At 49.1% G+C, this 20,637-nt stretch overlaps 1 protein-coding gene across 3 annotated transcripts in view; it reads right to left on the bottom strand.

Moving 5' to 3' along the window:
• The window catches only part of PLEKHA2 (pleckstrin homology domain containing A2), a 65,187-nt gene that overhangs the window by 4,173 nt on the left and 40,377 nt on the right, over window positions 1-20,637 (bottom strand). For all 3 annotated transcript variants that reach the window (XM_043454223.1, XM_043454224.1, XM_043454225.1), the window contains exons 5-11: window positions 19,422-19,519; window positions 12,278-12,418; window positions 11,607-11,753; window positions 11,209-11,277; window positions 10,760-10,830; window positions 6,575-6,638; window positions 152-229 (exon numbers count right to left, since the gene is read on the bottom strand). In XM_043454223.1, coding sequence (XP_043310158.1) covers window positions 152-229; window positions 6,575-6,638; window positions 10,760-10,830; window positions 11,209-11,277; window positions 11,607-11,753; window positions 12,278-12,418; window positions 19,422-19,519 — 668 coding nt within the window. The remainder of the gene's footprint in view (window positions 1-151; window positions 230-6,574; window positions 6,639-10,759; window positions 10,831-11,208; window positions 11,278-11,606; window positions 11,754-12,277; window positions 12,419-19,421; window positions 19,520-20,637) is intronic.

The raw sequence follows: 20,637 nt of genomic DNA, 5'->3' as shown, positions 1-20,637 counted from the left end.
GATCAGTGGAAAGAGAAAAACAAACAAGACAGCTTGGGGTTTCTGCTGCATCTGGGCTCCGGGCTGCTTGCCTACATCACCAAAACCCGCCCACTCGGGACAACTCATCGAAAGGCTGACAGTGACTGTGAGCAGGAAGGAAATGACTTACTCTGGGGTGGCACTTGAGGGCCTGGACAGCTGCCCCGATCTCCTTAATCCAGCTGTGCATGTCTTCCGGACTGTCCGCCTGCAAAACACCCAAGGCACGTACAGAGCCACGAACGGCACTGCGACTTCAGCTTTCACGTCTGTGACTCAATTCTAAGTTCAGAAAACCACACCACTGGAGCAGGAAGGGCTCTCAGAGATCATCCAAGTGGCTTTCGGACCTCTGAGGATATTTGTTTTCCCCCAGCAAAGTTGTCTCTGTCACCTTATCAATAAAGTGGACAATGGTTGTGAGAGAAGGAGAGCTTAGAGGTGAAGTCCCTCACCCCCTGTGGAACAAGATCAGCCCGGCCTCACCTCCTGTTTCACAGAAAAGTAAAAGGAGGTTCAGAAAACCAGAGCCCAAAGTTTAGGGCTGTTTTTGATTCCACTCCCCAGATACCCAAAGCAGTCATCTTTCTATTTTACTATAGCTATCTGAACAAATAATCGCACTTCCAGCTCCAGTCCCACTGAAACCAAATCCTCTGCAAAATCTCCCAGAGAGGCAGCTTCTCCAGGAACAGGGCCCAGTTCCTGGAGAAGCTGCCTCTCTCAAAAAACAAACGATCTGGGTCTGTCCTGAGTCCCACCCAGGCCTCCACAGTTACTAGACTTGCAGCACTTGGCTCACCAATGCGTACCGCACTGCTGAGCCCTTAGAAAGTTCTTGCCCTGGGAATTCCCTGGTGGTCCAGTGGTTAGAACTCCGCACTTCCACTGCTGAGGGTGAGGGTTCAATCCCTGATTGGGGAATTGAGATCCTGCAAAATGCAGTGTAGCCCGACTTCCCCCTAGAAATACCGAGCAACCCCAGAAGGGGGCAGCAGCGGATCTGTGAAGAAAGGAAAATCCCAGGCTGAGACTCAGCAGGTGGGAGCCCCGGGAATTCTTAGGGCCTTCCAGCTTAGCAGGTTGAGCTCAAGTGATCCTGGCAAACGTTTACTGAGGCCTTACCCGGTGTGACACGTGACATCAGGCACAGAGTTGGGACCAAGACTGAAGGCCTGACATTCAGAAACTTCCATTTGTTCACCTCTCTTTGTCTCCCTGCACTTTCCTCGGGTAGAGCCACCCCAAATTACCAGCATGCATTTGCGTGCCTGGGCACACGTGAGTGCAATCACAGGCTGGCCCTGCAAAAGTTTCCACACTCTCCTCACTCCCCTCACTCCCCACCCCTAAAATGTTTCCTTCTCTTTTCATTACACACCAAGGTAATACACGACTGATTTTTTTAAAACCCTCAAACAAAAAGCCCGCCTACCCCTTCCTGTCACGCCAAACCAACCCTCCCTGGTTAGATGTGTGCAGGACACTGACAAGAGGAGCAGTTTCACACCCCAGTGCGCTGGGCCAAAGAGAGGCAGCAAGGGTGCCCCAGTGGAAGAACTTTCTCACGCAAGTCCACCTGCTCCCTCTTTCCCTGGGACTTTTCCCAGTTACTGGACAGCCCGGTGGCTTCCCAGAAAAATAAATCCATCCCGAGTCCAAAAAGAGAACCAAGACACAGTCTCCAAGATTCTTCCAGAAGGCATTTTACTTACAGCAGGGCTAGCTGACTTGATCCACAAGTAGAACTACTAGGAAAAATTACATGAACTCATTTAGCCAAAGCAGTTTGAAAGTGCCTGATACACAGAAAGGGCTTCATATTAGTTATCACTGCTGTTATTATTATTATATGAGGGACTCAAATGAAGCCTTAAATTCCAATATTATAAATGTTTCATGGCCTTCTCCCCTACTTTTTTTTCCATTTTCTTCATATTCAAACTGCATATAATTCTAAAGGGATCAAACTGTTGGGATCAAATAAGATAACATACTTTTTCTTAATATGCTTATTTATCAACTCCATAAAATGGTTTACAGACAGGAAGCTGACCAGGTCTTCACTGCCTACCTGTTTTCTGTTGTATTCTTTTCAGCCTTCCTAAGGATTTCTATACATATTTCTACATTTCTTGAAGTCTCTCAGATTCCTTGGGTTATTTGAAAATACATTGATCATTATTTCTATTATAAATAATGTTATTCATAAATGCTCATCTCTATTTCTATAGTTTGGACATTTAAAGTAAAATTATCTTATATTTCAACTCGCCTTTGAGATATTGCTTTTCTCTGGATAAACATATTCTAGTGCTTAAAATATTTTTCAAATAGAAAGGCGGATATTGATCCCACGTGAGAAGAAATAGAATATTATGTTATTGAGCTCACAGTTAAAATCTCTATTAGTAGTTTTAAGAACTGGACTCCACGGACGACAGAAATTCAGTGAAACCTCCAAAACTATGTGTGAAGATTACAGTATATGAGTATATCTATCTTTTATGGAAAGCCTGTGCTTAGCTTTCATCAGAAACTCAAAAATATTTTAAAACCACATCACAAAGGTAGTTTCATGAACCAGAGGTAAAAACCAGAGCTGAAATCCACCCACCCTATGGTGAATTACTAAGAGACTGAAAAAAAAAAGGCTGAAAACTCAGTAGAACAAGAAGGGAAGTGCCAAGCTTATATGTTCATCTCTTACGGGTCTGCTTAAGTGTGTGCTATGCTTCTGGTGCTTGGTTCAAAAGAAAAAGCAGGGTTTCTGTCCTTGAGGGCAGTTTTTGAGGTGAGAGGAACAAAGGGTATTAAATGAATCACTGCAGACTGTGGTTTTTATTGCAGTCTGATGAGCTTTGATTGAGGATCTGCTATCAGCATTATAACAGATGCAACGGTTTTAAGCACTGAATTCTAACAGGTCATCAATAAAAGGCTTCTAGAACCTCCTTTGGTGGTCCAGTGGTTTCCCCTGCAGGGGGCACAGGTTCAACCCCCTGGTCAGGGACCTAAGATCCTCATGCTGCAGTTAAAAATAAAAATTAAGAGACTTCCAATATATATTACTGGTTACTTCTGTTGCAACTGCCCAGAATTTTTAGGCAGCCCCTTCTCAATTCTATTCCCAACCTCTGCAGCCCTCCCTTCCAACAGCTAATCACCCCAACCCTCTCCCCAGGAGCAAATCCCACCTTCAGATACAGCCCTGCCACGTATGATCCACTCAGAGGGCAAAACTGACCACAGTCATCTGAAAGAGAGATTAAAATATCCCCTTTTCCCAAATACATGTCTCTGCGGGGCCAGATTTTCTTCATACTCTTCCATCAAAACAACATATGGCCACAGATTGAATGCAGAAGCAGATCTGAGAACCCTGCTGTCTTCCAATAAGCCAGCCATTAAAGAGATTTGCAAAAACACCAAAAAAAAAAAAAAAAAGCTACTCCTGTTGCTTCTCTGTTTTAGAAACAGAGTTATTTTTCATAAAATGTTACTTGTGATAACACAAATGAGTTTACGGTGGCTGTTTTTAAATGAATAAATACATATTCTTAAAGAGTTTTAATCTCTACTCTTCTCCAACTTTCTGAGTCTGCTGCTATACACAGATTTGCCCAGTCCCTCATTTATTTATTCAGGGCCATGTGAGGGTTCTTTCATCCTGACAGCAGATGGAAAAGGAGGACAGAAGTGATGATAAGGTTCTGGTTAATGTGCAGACACTCTTGCCTACGATGCAGTGTCTTCTGAACACTTCCTGGTTGCATTCATGTTTCCCAAGTGACTATCTCCACCCAAAGCTCTGTCCTAGACTCGCCTGGCATCATCATTCACCTGACAAATGCTTACTTAGCACCACCACCACGTCAGGCACCATCCTTCTAGGGCTGTCCTATCAGGTCACCTTGGGCATCTTGCAGGAACCACAAACACAACCACCCGTGCAAGGCTTCCCTTTGCCCTCGACAGCCCCTCCTTCCATGTATCCGTCCTCCGCGGTGATGGCTGCTATCAGTCGCCCTGAGGCTCCAGCCAGGCATCTGGGCAGGGTCTTCACCTCCCGTCTCTCCCTTCATCCCACATCCAATCAACTTTAAAGTCCTGGAAAGGACTCTTCAAATTTTTCCACTCTTCTTCACCCATCCGGTATCAGGCTTCTTTATCCCCCACTGAAACCACGACAATAGCCTCCCAATGGCTCCGGTCTCACCCTTTTCCTATCCGTCCCCTACACTGCCAAGCCACTACACCGCACCAGCCAGGACATTCATTGCCAGGGTCCAGGGTCCCATCGAAGTGGCCAGGATCAAGGACTACCATCTCCCTTTTACAGACGAGGAAAACAAGGCTCTGAAACTTACGCCATTGTGCAAGTGGGATTTTTAAGAGGCAGATCTGATTGGGTCACTGCCCCAGCTTAACCTCCAAGGGCCTAACCCGCAGGATAAAATACAGCTTTTTAACAATGACCCTCTGTATCAGCTTTCCAGCACCTGAGCCTCTTTCACCTCTAGGCTTTTTTTTTTTCACATGCTTCTTGCTGTTCCCTCTCCCTGGGCCAATACTTCGGCCACCTGATGCGAACAGCCAACTCATTAGAAAAGACCCTGATGCTGGGAAAGATTGAGGGCAGGAGGAGAAGGGAACAACAGAGGATGAGATAATTAGATACCTTCACCCACTCAATGGACATGGAACTTGAGCAGACTCCAGGAGATAGTGGAGGACAGGGAAGCCTGGCGTGCTGCAGTCCATGGGGTCACAGAGAGTCAGACATGACTTAGCGACAACAACTCCCTGGGCCACTTTTCCTCCATCTTCCTTCAGGAAACTTCCCTTAACTCCGAGACTAGGGGAGGTACCCTTCTTAGGAGTTCCCATAGCAACCACTACTTACTCTAAGGGTAGCCCTTCTCACACTTTCTTATTTTTCCCCCCCACCTTCATGAGTGAGGTTGCTTCATACTATAACACACGTAGGTTCTTTGGTCATATTCTGCATGCCATACTGGAATCACCCAACCGTCTAAATGATTTTTTTAACTTGCATATATTACAGGTTAATACTCTGTGCTGTAAAATTCAATTTCACACATCTGCCACTACAGTATCATACAAAACCACTGCCTGCGTGCTAAGTCGCTTCAGTCGCGGCCGACTCTTTGCGACCCCTATGGACTGTAGCCTGCCAAGCTCCTCTGTCCATGGGGATTCTCCAGGCAAGAATACTGGAGTGGGTTGCCATGCCCTCCTCCAGGGGTCTTCCTGACCCAGGGATCGAACCCGTCTCTTACGTCTCCTGCATTGGCAGGTGGGTGTTCTTTACCACTAGCGCCACCCGGGAAGCCTGCGGAATAGTTTCACTGCCCTAAAAGGTCGCCTGTGTTCATCTCCCCAACACGCCGACCCGCCCCCCCCCCCCAATCACGCCGTTCTAATTGCTGGTTTTCTTGACTGTCTCCCTCTCTGGGTCAGGATCTGTTCTGTTGAATGCCGGGTCCCCAGGACAAGGCAACGCCCTGTACTCTGAGAAGACTCTACAAATATCTGTCAAATCTAGGAACTGGAAGTTCTTGTTGTACCTACAGCTCAGACTTTGGCCCCAAACAGCACGGAGGCTGCTCGAAGGCCCCAGCACTTTCCAGGGCTCTTCCCGGGTGTTCATCTGAATGAATGGAACCCACAGATGCCTCCGGCTGTCAGCAGGTCTGCTGGGCTCAGCCAGGGGGACCCGCTTGGAGGGCGTGGCTGCTCACGAAATGGCTAAGAGGCGACCTCGCAAAAAGGAGGGCGTTTAGTGGGGAGGATGTAGGGAGCCCTGAGAAACTATGTGCAGGGAGGCCCCAAATTTCAACCAACACACCCCACAGCAGCCCTGGTACAAGAAAGGCAGCAGCATCGCCAAGGCGGGGGAGTCAGGGGGCACGCCGTCTGTGGACTGACCGCTAGGCGGGCCGGGGTGGGGACTAGGCCTTGAAAGTCTAGGCCGTGCTAGAGGCTGGAAATCTGCCTTTCCAGCTCCCATGATCTGAGGAGGAGTTGGGAGAACTCCAAAGCCGCGGAAGGAGGGGAGACGCTTCTGAGAGCTGAACGGTCTGCGCCCACACAATGGCTTTCTCTGTGCAGCTGGCTATGCACCTGGGTCCCGCACAGGGCCCTCTGTGCTCTGGTCCTTCCGCACGCAGCGCCGTCCACACACAGATGGGGCTTATAAATACCCTCCAAGGGAGAAGTGAAACCACTGACCAGTTCTCCTTTTCTCTGCTTAGCTGGCGCCCGGCAGCTGAGAGCAGCTGGTACAAGCTCACCGTCCCCAGCGAGGTGGCTCGGGCCGCTCTTATTATTTTATGGTTGGGAAGCTTGGGGGCAAACATCCTGTTTAGAATGAAACGGGACACGGACTGGCTATCAGGGGGCTAAATTTACCGCCGAGAAACTTCGAACAAAATAAAAGAGAAAGCAAAGGGAAAAGTAGGCCTGCAAGCACGCTCGCCACAGAGAAGGAAAGTCCCCGTCTTCTCCGCGTCGGGGAGGAGCTTTTTACCTGCACGTAGAAGGTCCTGGAGCTGGTTATTATTTCAAACAGGTTGTCCCTCATCAGCAGATCGCTAGACAGAGAGAGGGAAAGAACGTTACCAGGTATGCTGGTCACCCACTGGGGACCTGACTCAAGCTAAGACGGGTACCTGTGCTGCCTACCATAAAAAGGGGGTTCACAGGCCATTCCTCCTGCAGCCCCTGCCTCAGAAAGCATTGCCGTGTTTCCTTCAGCTTCACTTCCTGGAGGATCTCCAGTGGTTTAACCATCCCCAGGGCCACCCCCTCCCCAGTACACACCACTACCAGTTCTCACAAGACAAAGCTCCTTTGCTTCTAAGACCTCTTGCCTCATATGCACCACACCCCCACACTGCCTACAGTTGTGTTTCTTTAGTGGCCAAGATGTATCAAGTGCTTTGTGAGAGGTACCATTTTGAGGGATTTTAGGGTCAAGTAATGAAAGTCTTATTGGATACAAACACACACATGTAAAAACACAAGCTGTTATATATCCATTATATCTACATTAAATATATATATATTATATACATATATTATTTATTTGTATGTATTATAGAGAGATAACAGACATATAACAGCATATTCATAAAAAAAAAACAGTAAATGTTTCCAGTGTACAACATGATTCGATATTTGTGTATACCGCAAATGATCACTGTCTAGGCAACACTCACCATGCTACATAGTTAGAATTTGTTTTCTTGTGATAAGATGATAACTTTTAAGATCAACTCTTTTAGCAACTTTCAAATACAGTACCCTTAACCATAGTCACCATGCTATACACTCCACCCCCAGGACTTATTTATTTTATACCTGGAGGTTTGTACCACTCAACTCCCTCCACCCATTTTGGTCACCCCCAACCCTCCACCTCTGATAACCACCAATCTATTATTTGTGCTTTTTAAAAAATCTTTTGGCTGAGCCATATGGCATGTGGGACCTTAGTTTCCCAACCAGGATCAAACTGATGCCCCCTGCATTGGTGGTGCAGAGTCTTAACCACTGGACCACAGGGAAGTCCCTGTCTTTGTGTTTTGAGATGCGCTATTTCATCCAATCTTCACCACCATTCAAGGAGGCAATAAGACTTTCCCCACTGGGGAAACCTGGGCTCAAAGAGGTTCTGTGACTGGTCCATGGCACCGAAGTAAGTAAACAGCAGTCAGGATTTGAACCCAGGTCTGATTCCAGAGTCTACACTCTTAATTACTCCACCACCAGGTGCCTCTCCTAAGGGACCCAAATCTCTCATTTCCAAAGCCTTTCTCCATCCACATAGCAACCACATCCGCTTCACCAAATCCCTGCTCTCAGGAGGGGGCCAGATGAGAAAGAGGAGAAAGGGAAGGAGAGCGTGGACCACTTGAAGGTGCTTCAAACTGAGGGTGAGGTTTGTAAGAGGGATCTGACTTCTGCAAGGAAGAAGGCTAGAAGTAGCTGGTGCTTAGCCACAAGCCTCCAAGTGGCCGAAATGATTTCCAGGGTGAAAAGACTGCCTGGTGTATCCAGTCTCTGGGGGAACATACAGGAGCAGGAGATCCACCTCCTTCCCCATAAAAGAACACTAAAAGCAAAACTATAGAGTCAGATGCTGAAGTGTGTGTTACATGCCGAGAGTTAAATGATTCCAAGAAAGGACTAACCGCAGGCGGACATCCCTGGCGGTCCAGCGGTTAAGACTGCGCTTCCACTGCAGGGCATAATGGATTCCATAATGGATTCCATCCAGGAACTAAGAACCCACATGCCGAGCGGCATGGCCAAAATTTTTTTTTTTTTTTTAATGGAAGAAAGAAAAGATAGGACTGATCACAGGCGGGGCTGGCTTCAGGAATCAGCACCTCGAAGGAAATGGCAGACGCATGGCCAGTGACAGGGGCATGTGGGCAAAAGAGAAGCAAGAGATTAAAGACCCCCAGGGGAGGGGACAGCTATGGTGGCGGGGGGGGGCAGTCAGACAGACTTAGGGCCTGATCCTGACTCCACTGGGAAATGGTATTATGGGAATATGGTAAATGGGAATATGTTTAAAACTTCATGAGCCTTTGCACTCCAGCTGTACAATGGAAATCAGAAGCCCGTCTCTATCAAGCCTATCACCATAAAGATCAGTTATAAGTTATAGGTGGCATCTGGTGCAAAAAGAAGGTCACACAGTGCTCACCTGAAATGCATGTCATTAGCTATTGCAGTCCCTTTCTGAGTATCTGAGAAGAGATGGCACTTCCTTCTGGCTACAGTGGTTTAACCTTTCAAACCATTCATGCACGTACATACATCATGTAATCAACTGCTGGGGAGAAAAAGGCAAAACCAGGAGGAAATCCCCACCCTTTCTGCATCCATTTCTCAGGCTGCATGAAGCCTTTCGTGCTTAGCTGCTTCAGTCGTGTCCAACTCTTTGCAACCCCATGGATTGTAGCCCACCAGGCTCCTCTGTCCATGGGATTCTCCAGGCAAGTATACTGGAGTGGGTTGCCATTTCCTTCTCCTACGAAGCCTTTAAATTAAATTTAATTCAACAAACATTAACTGACTACCCAGATGCTCAGAACCCCCCTGACTGGGCTGGGGAGCAGTCTAGTCTCACAGGCCTGGAACCTGCAGTGTCTGGGAGCTTCCTTCCCTGGGTATCTGCCTGTCTCTCAGTTCAGTCTGACTTCTGGTCAGCGGCTCATGTGAAGTGTGAAGCTCTCTTAGGACCGAATCTTATCTGGGTTCTCTAAGCCACCCCAGCCCACCCGTTGACCCGCACAGGCCTCCAGGGTCGGGAACAGGTCCCATCTCTCCTCCACCCATGGTCTCCTCCAGAGCCACGCTTCTGGAACTTCCATCTGTAACTGCTCTCACAAATGATAATCTATCGGTGGGAACTTTCCTTATCTTCTAAACTCTGCAACTGTGTGCAAGGCTCACGACAGTCCCCACTTCCTTGGGCCACAGAGCACCTCGCTTTCATGCAAGACCCTCCCACGCCTTCACATGAGAACAGTCAGCCTGACGTCATCAGTTCCCCTGGTGACACTGGCTCTGCACGCACAGTCCGGGGAGGGACATACGGCAAACTGCCCCTGCAGACTGCAGACGGAGGGCCGAGTGAGGACCGCCAGGTGCCCAGATGCCCCTGGGTCTCTAAAGCTTGGCTCCAAGGGCATCGGTATGGGTGTCGGATATGGGAGAGCCGTTGAATGGGCCCCAGGTCCCAAATTCATCCTGCCCTCCATGGCCCTGGAAAGGTAACCATTTCCTGGTGGAAAGAGGAACATCTTAAAAAACACTTCTTCTTCCTGCCCGACAGCATTGCCGTGAATCAGGCCTGTGTTATGAAGACATCAGGGGACCTCCCTGGTGTTTCAGTGGTAAAGAATCCACCTGCCAAGGCAGGAGACGACCCCCGATCTGGAAAGATCCCACATGCCGCAGAGCAACTAAGCCCGTGCACCCTAACGATTGAGCCTGTGCTCTGGAGCCCAGGAACCAGAACTACTGAGCCCACGAGCCTAATTACTGAAGCCTGCATGTGCTAGAGCCTGTGCTCCACAAGAACAAAAGCCTCCAGGATGAAAAGCCTATGTGTGCACCACAACTACAGCGTAGCCCATGCTGGCCACAACTAGAGAAAAGCCCACACAGCAATAAAGACCCAGCATGGCCAAAAATAAACATTTTTTTTTTAAAAGAAGGTATCAGGAACTTTGTCAAATGGAAGAGAAGAGAAAACGCAAAACAAGCTGAGGTCAGAGGCATTGGCACCAACAGGGCTCTGAGCAGATGTGCTGAAAAGTGAGTGACTAAGGATAAAGTTACACCACCCCCCCACCCCTGCTCTCTGAGGGTCAGTCCTCCTGGGCAATGAGCATCCGACACCTGAGAAGGACCTCTCTCTCCTCTGGTCCATATTCTTTCTTTTCCTCCATGAGGACAGTGTTACATAGGCTCATCTGAGGAGTGACAGTAAAGGGCTGGGAAGCAGGCAGGTTGGTCCAGCACACCATCTTGCCACTGTGACCACTTGGATGGAGACAGGCAGCCACAGATGTGAGGGAGACAAGGGCCTCCTGCTCTTAAAGGAAGGCTCTGGAACAGAGCCTCAGACAGGAAGTAATGGGACAGCGAAGATGGCACACTGGGTTCTGACCAGAGAAGGAGCAGAGACAATTACCCAGACTTGACCAGACACTCGTGGGTCTTGAGAACATCCTTGAGGAATATGGTACGAAGTGGTTCTCGGTCCTAGGGGAGGAAACGGGGAGACAGAGTGAATGAGGCTGTCTGCCCAAGGCCACTACTGGGACCAGCCAGCCATTATCATCAGACATGACTGGCTGAAACCCGGTCGCAAACAAGACAAGGTCTCGAAAAAAATTGAGAGGAGAAAAACAAAAAAATCTAAGAAGATGCTCTGCGGTTCTCAGCACACACAGGGGGGGAGTCCGTTAAGGACACTTTAATATCATGGTGAAGCTGCCCACACCAGTTGGACAGAGCTAAGATGCCGCACACTCCCAGCACACAGATGAGTCTGTGCCCACATCTCTGCTCACACGCATGCGCGCGTGCACACACACACACACACACACGTCTCTTGAGGGCCCCAGAGCCACGACAAACCTGCTCACACTTGAAGTAGCAGATGGTAAAGTCATCCAGCGCAAAGAAGCGCCGCTTCCAGCTCTTGCGCTGTAAAAGGGTAGAGAGCAGAATGTTAGAAGAGGTCCCCAGGGGTGCATTCTGGTCCTAAGCTCCTGGGGACCCCGCCCCGCAAAGGCCAGGGTCCCATCTTGGAGGACCGCGGTGAGGAGCCCAGGATTTCTTCCTCTGTGGAAACACCTGGGAGCACCTCCGCCTGCAGGGCGCAAGCTTCCTTTGCGCCCCTCCCAGAATCAACCGGTGTGGGCGTGGCTAGCTCCACCCTCCTCCCAGCAATCTGCCCTCCCCTCGGGATCGCCCACACCCACTGGCTCCGGGGGTCCCCAGAAACCCCTTCAGCTCCCCTCGCGGACACTCACCACGTTCCCCTGCTTCACACAGTAGCCGCTCTTGATGAGGGGCGGCCCGGTGGGACCCCGGCAGCCGGTCGTGGGGATGTAACTCTGAGACCTCCGAAGGATGGCGTGGGAGCCCGGCTCACCCACTTCCTGCCCATCCCCACCATTCTACATGGAAAGGGGGCGGCAGGGTTAGCGCATCCCTGCTCCTGACACGGCCCCACCTGCCTTCCCCACCCTCCCTGGCCCGTCCCCTCTTCCTCTTGGCCCACGAGGGCAGTCAAATGAGAAATAAACCAGAAAGTAAACTTTCGCCTTGGGCAGGCACTCTTAAGGGTGCTTTCACAAAGCAAGGCTGGGGAGGGCCAGGAGACCCAGGAGAAAGGGAAGGGCTGCGAAAGCAAGCCAGACAAGGCAGAGGCTCAGTGAGCTTGTTCCCAGCCACCCTCGGCCCCGCTTCCCCGCTTGCTTCACAAGCGCCAGTCCCGGTGGGTGATGCAGAGCCGTCCTGGCCGCAAAGCTTCCGATGCAGCGGCCTCAGTCTCTGCACTGTCTGTATTCTCCATCACCCCACGTGCACGGGCTCTCCCACCCCCGCCCTTTCCTCGGTCCTGCCCTCCTGTGATGTCACGGACACACCATGGACACCCCCGCACCCCTTGCCCCAGCCTGGCAGCCCCAGGCCCCAGCACCTGGTTGATGGGCGTGTGTACCACCACCCCTCCAATGATCTCTGTCTTGTAGGCCACCTGTGGCTTCTTCTCTAAGGCCAGAGGAGTTGCTAGGCTCTTGAGAACTTCGGTCGTCAGGGGCAGGTTCCCAGCTTTGGGTACCTGGGAAGAAGGACAGCGTGGTTAACCAGGAACAGAAAGCCCTGAAAAAGCAGGGAGGTGACCAAGGAGCGGCGGAGAGGAAGAAGAAAGTTAATGTGCCGAGTTATAGTAAGATACCCCTCCCCCCCATGTCCTTCCATCCATCCAAACCAGGATAGGAGGAATTCAGCAAACCACGCCCACCACACACACACACAGAGGCACACACTCAGCAAATGCGCTGAGCACCGACTCTGAGTGAGCCAGCCCCTGCCTGGCTAGAGACCAAAGATACACCAGCAAACACACACACGTGTCCTGCCCTCCCTCCACGCCCACGCTGATCAGGCAGACTGATCACAAACATACAGCAAGACTGACAATCAGAAAATTACAAATCGTGGCGAGTGCCTTGAAGACAATAAAACAGGAGCTGAGAATGACATCAGGCCATCTACTCCAGTGGACTGGTTGGCATTATGGGCGTGGTTGGTGTAAGTCTCCAGGGGAAAGAGATGCTGAAACAGTGACCTGGAGGATGAAAAGGAGCCGGGAACATAAAGATGGGAGAAAGGATGCTCGGCAGTAGGTAAGACGCCTGTGGCATATGGTACAGGCCTTGGGGGGCATGTCCCAGGGCTTGGGGTGTAACCCCTGACCTGTCACTAAATGAGTGACACAGTCATAGAGTTGTCATGGTCATCAAACTGGTAAGAGAATATAAATTCAAACACTTAAATACGAATAAAAATACAAAAATATTTTAATTAAGATATTCTAAGTAAACTTTTTAAAAATTAATTAATTTATATTTTTTTAGCCGTGCTGAGTCTTGCACAGGCTTTCTCTAGCTGCAGTGAGCCAGGCCTATGCTTCCTTATGGTGCTTGGGCTTCTTACTGCGGTGGCTTCTCTTGTTGCAAAGCTTGGGATCTAGGTGAGTGAGCTTCAGTATTTGCAACATGCGGGTTCAATAGCTGTAGCGCTTGGGCTCAGTAGTTGTGACGCACTGGCTTAGCTGCCCTGTGGCATGTGGGATCTTCCAGGACCAGGGATCAAACCTGTATCTCCTGCATTGGCAGGTGGACTCTTAACCACTGGACCACAGGGGAGTCCCTCTAAATAACTTTTGATTAATGTAATTTACTAGCACTTACAAAATATCACCTTTCTGCAAAATGATTTATCTTTGATCCTCTCCAGCTGATCAAAGAATCACAGAATTTTTAGGGCATGTTTGAGACCACAGGTTGCAAACTGGTGGTCCAAAGGCAGACTTGCCCCAACTATGTCTCGTCTGTCCTATCCAGTATGTTTTTCAACCTGCAATTGAAATCTGAAATATTTCACACAAAACAATCCTGTTTTCCAGCAAAGCAGCAGTTCAATCTTTGGATGGGGAACAGATTCTTCTGTTTGTCCCAGTCCTGACCATCCTCCCAACCCAAGGTCATCTATCCTCATTCATGTTGCCGCTTTTCTTCCACCTTGTCCATTTCTCATTTATACTGGAAAATCTTTCATCATCAGAGAGGCCCAGAGCAGTCCAATCATTTGCCCAAAGCCATGATTAATATTAACACCTAAGCAGAGACCAAGTCCCTGAACTCTGCTGGTTCAGTCCCCACCACATCACAAAGCCTGTCCTTCATGAGGACCCAAGACCCCATGTGAGTCTGCCAGGAAAGTAACTGCAGACCCCAAAAGAAAACCTAACATCCTATTTCACTTCTTCTACAGCCTTGGAAGCTAGAAAGACCTAAGAATCCAGATCTTTCAAGAGCTCACAGCTCAAGGATATATTGTCCAACATGGGAAATATAGCCAATATTTTGTAATCATTTAAATGGAAAGTAACCTTTAAAAACTGTAAAAGAAAAAAAAAGTTTAAAAAAGAAAAACAAAACACTATTGCAAGACTTCCCTAGTGCTCCAGTGGCTAAGATTCCACACTCCCAATGCAGGGGGCCTGGGTTCAATCCCTGGTCAGAAAACTAGATCCCACATGCTGCAACTAAGATCTCAGTCAGTTCAGTCAGTACGATTCTTTGCAATACCATGGACGGCAGCACGCCAGGCCTCCCTGTCCATCACCAACTCCCAGAGTTTACTAAAATTCATGTCCATTGAGTCGGTGATGCCATCCAACCATCTCATCCTCTGCAGTCCCCTTCTTCTCCTGCCTTTGATCTTTCCCAGCACCAGGGTCTTCTCCAATGAATCAGTTCTTCACATCAGGTGGCCAAAGTATTGGAGTTTCAGCTTCAGCATCAGTCCTTCCAATGAATATTCAGGACTGATTTCCTTTAGGATGGACTGGTTGGATCTCTTTGCTATCCAAGGGACCCTCAAGAGTCTTCTCCAACACCACAGTTCAAAAGCATCAATTCTTCAGCACTCAGCTTTCTTTATAGTCCAACTCTCACATCCATACATGACCTAGAGCAGCCTAATTAACTTTAAAAAGCTACTGTAAGCCAGGAAGTGGGGTGGGGGAAGTTCACAGCTCAGGGCCATAGGAGAACTAACTCTGCCTGCCAAGGATGGGAATGAAGGACCACACCCCTATGCATCTAATTTAAAGGAGTAAGACCATTGTGATCAACACTGGAGCCCCAGAAAGAAGACAGGACCCTTCTTCCTGGCCTGTGCACTCAGCTTAGATAGTCAAGGGCGACCTCTGCCCACCACCTCTGCAGATGAGGTCAGAAATCCCGCCTCTCCTTTCCTTCTGAGAGACAACAGTTGTTTTGGGTCTCTGCTCAGTGCCAGGCGACGGAAGTACTCCTCTCTTCCTGCATTACTACTCATCTCAGGCCTCTTTACTAGGTAGGCATCCATTTCTCTATTTCATAGATGAGGTAAAGAAAAGCTCGTTAAAATGAAGTCATGGCCACTGCTAAACACCACTACCTACCACCTTCTGGGACCACCCTTGCCAGTTCCTCTGCGTTTTGCTCTGGTGAGTGGAATCCTTCTGGGATGTGGGTTAGTGCTGGGGTGTCCAGTGATATGTCCATTGTTGAACAGCACACCTGCCCCCTAGTGATCCAAATGAATTCCTGAAACCCAGCAAAGGAGGAGGGGAGTAGCCTTTCCGAGTTCACGACAGCCGGAAAAGGACCCCTGGCGGCTTGGGTGTCGTGTTGCCTCTCGACCCATCAGCCCACCCAGAGAACAGCTGGTCATCACTGCTCACGCCCCTGCATTATCGGCTCCCTCTGACCAACCGCCTGGCTCTCCAAAGCTGCTTACACTTCCTGAGACGGTGAATCAGACTGCGGAGGACAAACTCACCAATAACCATGCGCCAGGTCTTAAAAACAAGGGCATCCTCTTGGCTTGTCCATCTCCCAAGATCCCAGTGAAACAGGGCCCCTTCCCACCACCCTGTCCCCTCCCCGGTGAAGGGTCCCCTGATGCAGGAGATCCATGGGGTTCCATTTGCATCATGAAATGAAATTTGCAAGGACTCTCTTCCCACAAACAGGGCAAGACTATGAGGAATAGTCCAACTGTGGTAGGGGAAGGTGTGCTATAATTTCACTGTCCAATTTTTAATCCTTTCGAAAAAATGTAGTGAGTTGAATGATGTCTCCCCAAGATGTCCACGCATAACCTTAGACATGACTTTATTTGGAAATAGGGTCCTTGCTGCTGCTGCTGCTGCTAAGTCGCTTCAGTCGTGTCCGACTCTGTGCGACCCCATAGACGGCAGCCCACCAGGCTCCCCCGTCCCTGGGATTCTCCAGGCAAGATCACTGGAGTGGGTTGCCATTTCCTTCTCCACTGCATGAAAGTGAAGTCACTCAGTCATGTCTGACTCTTAGCGACCCCATGAACTGCAGCCTACCAGGCTCCTCTGTCCATGGGATTTTCCAGGCAAAAGTACTGGAGTGGGTTGCCACTGCCTTCTCCTAGGGTCCTTGCAGAGGTAATTAAATGAAGATGAAGCCATGCTGGTTTAGACTACAAGGAAATCCAACCAGTCCATCCTAAAGGAGATCAGTCCTGAGTGTTCATTGGAAGGACGGGTGTTGAGGCTGAAACTCCAATACTTTCGGCCACCTGATGTGAAGAACTAACTCATTTGAAAAGCCCCTGATGCTGGGAAAGATTGAAGGCAGGAGGAGAAGGGGACGACAGAGGATGAGATGGTTGGATGGCATCACCAACTCAATGGACATGAGTTTGAGTAAACTCTGGGAGTTGGTGATGGACAGGGAGGCCTGGCATGCTGCAGTTCATGGGGTCGCAAAGAGTCAGACACGACTAAACAACTGAACTGAACTGATGCTGGTTTAGGGTGGGCCCTAAGTGCAGTGACTCACATCTTCCTAAGAGGAGGGGGTCACACAGACACATAGGCCATACTATGACAGAGGCAGAAGTGGAGGGAGGCAGTGACAAGCCAGGGAAGACTCTGAGGGCTAGAACGAGCAAGGAAGTATTCTCCCCTTGAGCCTTCAATGGGTACATGGAGGGCCTTGCCGACACCCTGATGTCAGACTTCTCAGGACTGTGGGAGAATACATTTCTGTTACTCTAAACCATCCACCATTTGCAACAGCCCTTAGGAAACTAACACAGGAATACTACTCCGAGCAAACCCAATTCTTTATTTTTTAAAAAATGTTTATTGGGGTACATAGTTGCTTTAAGTGTTGTATTTGTTTCTGCTGTAGGGCACAGTGAGTCAGCTGTCTGTACACAGATAATCTGCTCTCTATTGGATTCCCTTCCCGTTGAGGTCACCGCAGGGCACTGAACAGAACTCCCTGTGCTACACAGGAGGTTCTCATTAGTTACCTGTTTAATACATGGTGGTGTACATACGTCAACCCCAATCTCCCAATTCACCCCACCCCCTTCCCCCTCGGCGTCTGCAGTTTTGGCTGAATACCATATGTTGACCATTATCTTCAATCACAAGGACTCAGTGACCTAGCACTCAATGACCAGTGATCTGTGGTTACTGGCTCCTGAACCTGGGTGGGTCACTCTGATCCCCAGGCACTTCCACTGCGTCATTTATAAACCAGATGATCATTCCTGCCCTCCCTACTTGAGGTTTTCATGAGGCTAGCAAGAAGCCATGAATGTAAAAGTGGTATGTCAACTAACTTTTACATCTGCTGCTTGCTTTTCATATTTTTATAAACCCTTCCAGGTCTCGGAAGTCAGAAGGTTGAATGACGGGCTTGAATACCAGCTCTGTCATTTAGCAAACTCCAGACTTAGGGCAAGACTCTTATTTCTGTTTCCCTCATCATAAAAATGGCAGTAAAAGCACCTGCCTCACAGGAGTGATGTGAACGGTGAGCAATGTGGCCGGTGAGAAAGCCCGGCTGGATACACGGTCTGTATCTTTCATCTCTGCATCCCCTGCCCCCAAGATGCTTCACTTTGCATACAAGGTGTGCTGAGAGAAATTTGCCTGTAATGAGGAAGTCGGGTACCCCTCCTCTTCCTTCTGTCCCACAGGATCTTTGGCAGGAGGAGTGAAGAGAGGTATAAATGGAGCAGAGGAAAGTCAGGGGGACCCTAGAGGTTATGGAGTCCCTGCGGAGGCTGGGACATCTCAGCAGGCCAGAAAAGAGGACATGGAACTAGCTGCTGGGAGCAACTCTACGCTCAAGGCATAAAAGCAGGACAAAGAGGCCCCTGCGGCCTCACAGTCTCTGTAGACCAGTTCACCAGGCAGGTCCAAGAGAGGACACCCTGGGGTCTTCCCTGGTGGTCCAGTGCTTAAGACTTCACCTTCCAATGCAGGGGGTTCGACTGGATCTTAGCTTGGGAAGCTAAGATCCCACATGCCTTGCAGCCAAACAACCAAAACATAAAACAGGAGCAATACTGTAACAAATTCAAAAAAGACTTTTAAAAATCGTCCACGTCAAAAAAAAAAAAATTTTTTTTTTAAAAAAAGAGATAATGCTCAATGAGAAGAAAGTATTAGACACTGAAAGAAACTCCCCACAGTGTGGAGGACGCAGAAGGGTGAAGACTCCAACAGGAACGAAGAAAACCTTTATAAAGCCAGCATTCTGCAGACACACACCCAAGTGTGTGTCTTAGCAGCTACCCCCCTTCCCAGACCCCCACCATTTCCCTCTCTTTTCACTACCTTACCAAGGTTTATCAGAATAACCAGCCAACAAGCAAAACCACATCGATGACCGAATTGTCCTCTGCTCAGAGGCAGCATCACAAGTGCTGGATAAGTGTACAGGTTTCTTCTTCTGTGAAATTATTCACGGGAACCCTGACGTATTGGGGAGAGTAATCTGCCCCAGCACATACTGGGTTTTACTGGAAGTCACCAGAATGCTGGCACTTCTGAAGATATGATACAGAAAATCAGCTTTTCAGCAAAGTGTGGCTTACATGCCAGAAGTCGGTCTATATTATTGGTTAAAGGTCTAGTTTTTTCCCTTAAACAGTTTTCCCCTCTCCTTATTCCTACCCATCTCCCTTTCTTTTTCTGTACTTCTAAGGAGGAAGAAAGGAGTTCTTCGTTAGCCAAGTCAAGGAAAGCAGGAGTCCTCATAGAACAACCAGCAAGCTGGTGCTTATAAATGTTAGGCTTTCCCAGGACAGGTCAGTGGACAGCCTGGACTGGTCTCCAGGTGGCCTCTTAAAGTCAGAAGAGTCTCCCCCCAAGCCAGGAAAAAGTTCCGACTTCCCCCCTCATGTGAGTTTCCTCTGCTCCGTTTCTCAGAGTCAGCACTCCATTTTCCAATCCCACCACATTCTGAATCAGCATCCCAGAATGACCCAAACCACGACCGCCTGGGAGCCCTCCCAGGAAGCACAGCGGGGACACTCCATAAACTTCCCCTCGAACCTGATTCAGACTCAGACTCAGTTCAACTTGCGGCTAGTCGGCCAAGGTGTGAGAAGAGGTGGGGCAACCGGTCTGGAACGGGTCCTGGGAAAGTCCCCGTCGCCACTGGGCCACTCCCCACCCGAAATGGGCCGACTGCAGAAAGACTCTCACCAGAAAGGAGAAGGATCATACGTACTGTGATTTTGCTGGCTTGGTTCAAGGCCTCCACCCAGTCCTTCAGATCTTTCTGGTCGTTGGCTTGAAGAAAATACCTCTGTGAGAGGGCGTTGATGACTGCAAAAGGTACAGGATGAAGAGAGAAGAATCCAGGTCAGAACACACACACCAAAACTAAGGTGTTTGATGTCGCAGGGTACAGGAGTCCCGCCAAGGAGACCAAGATGTTCCCCATGGTACAAAGTCACCTGGGAATATCTGGGAAGCAGAGCGCTCTCAATCTTAAGAAAAATGTGGATTATTATTCCATTGGCCACAAGACAACACTAGTGGCCTTCATGTGCTGCTGTGCAGAAAGGCGGCTCATTCACCATACACCAGACACACGCCTGGACAGCTTTTCAGAGGCGCCAAACGCTGGACGGTCATGATGATACACATGTAAGTTTGGTCCCATGCTCCTGGTTTCCACTAGCAGAACTGACCCGGGTTAGGGGTCTTGTCTGTGGTTGAGACATGGAACTAAGGTTGCCTGGGTTCAAGTCTGTGACCTTGTGAGACCCCATTTTCAACCTGGCCCTTCCTCAACACTCCATGAGGTCAACAATTTACTTCTGGGTTTTTTTTTTTCCTTTTTTCCTTTTTTAGATCTGCTGACCACAAAATCTGAGAGTCAGATTTTTGAGCTTGGCAATGATATTTGAAGGAAGTGGGAGAAAGAGTGCAAAAGAATTTTGAACCAACCTGAAGTGGGAAAAGAGGACAGCTTAAAGGACCACTTTACTCTCCTGGCAAAAATAAGCTAGAACTGGAGGAGGTGAGCATCGTGGGGTAGACAAAGAACCCCTTAGTTCATTCACTCATTCCTTCAGCAAATATTTACTGAACAATCACTTTGTGCCAGGAAGCACATGCTACGTGCTGGGGGTACAGCAATGACAAAGCCGGGGAGCATCCATGCCTTCGTGGAGCTTACACCCCAGACATAAAACAGAAGCTATTTGTTAGCATCTGCTCATAGCACTTAGTACAGCACCGAGAAGGCAGTAGAAGCCAGTTAAATACTGATGCTTCAGTGACCTGCATCCACTGAGCGGCTCTGCTTCCTGGGTCACCCCCAGCCATCATTCATTGGCAGGAAGACTTTCAGAAGAATATTCCCTAGTTCCCTCAAGTCTCTATACCATTCCTCTGCTCTGACTTAAAGTTTCCTTAAGACTTCCGGTAGATACCTG

This window comes from Cervus canadensis, chromosome 31, assembly GCF_019320065.1.
Source record: "Cervus canadensis isolate Bull #8, Minnesota chromosome 31, ASM1932006v1, whole genome shotgun sequence".
NCBI lineage: Eukaryota > Metazoa > Chordata > Mammalia > Artiodactyla > Cervidae > Cervus > Cervus canadensis.
This window is presented reverse-complemented; position numbering and strand designations above follow the sequence as displayed.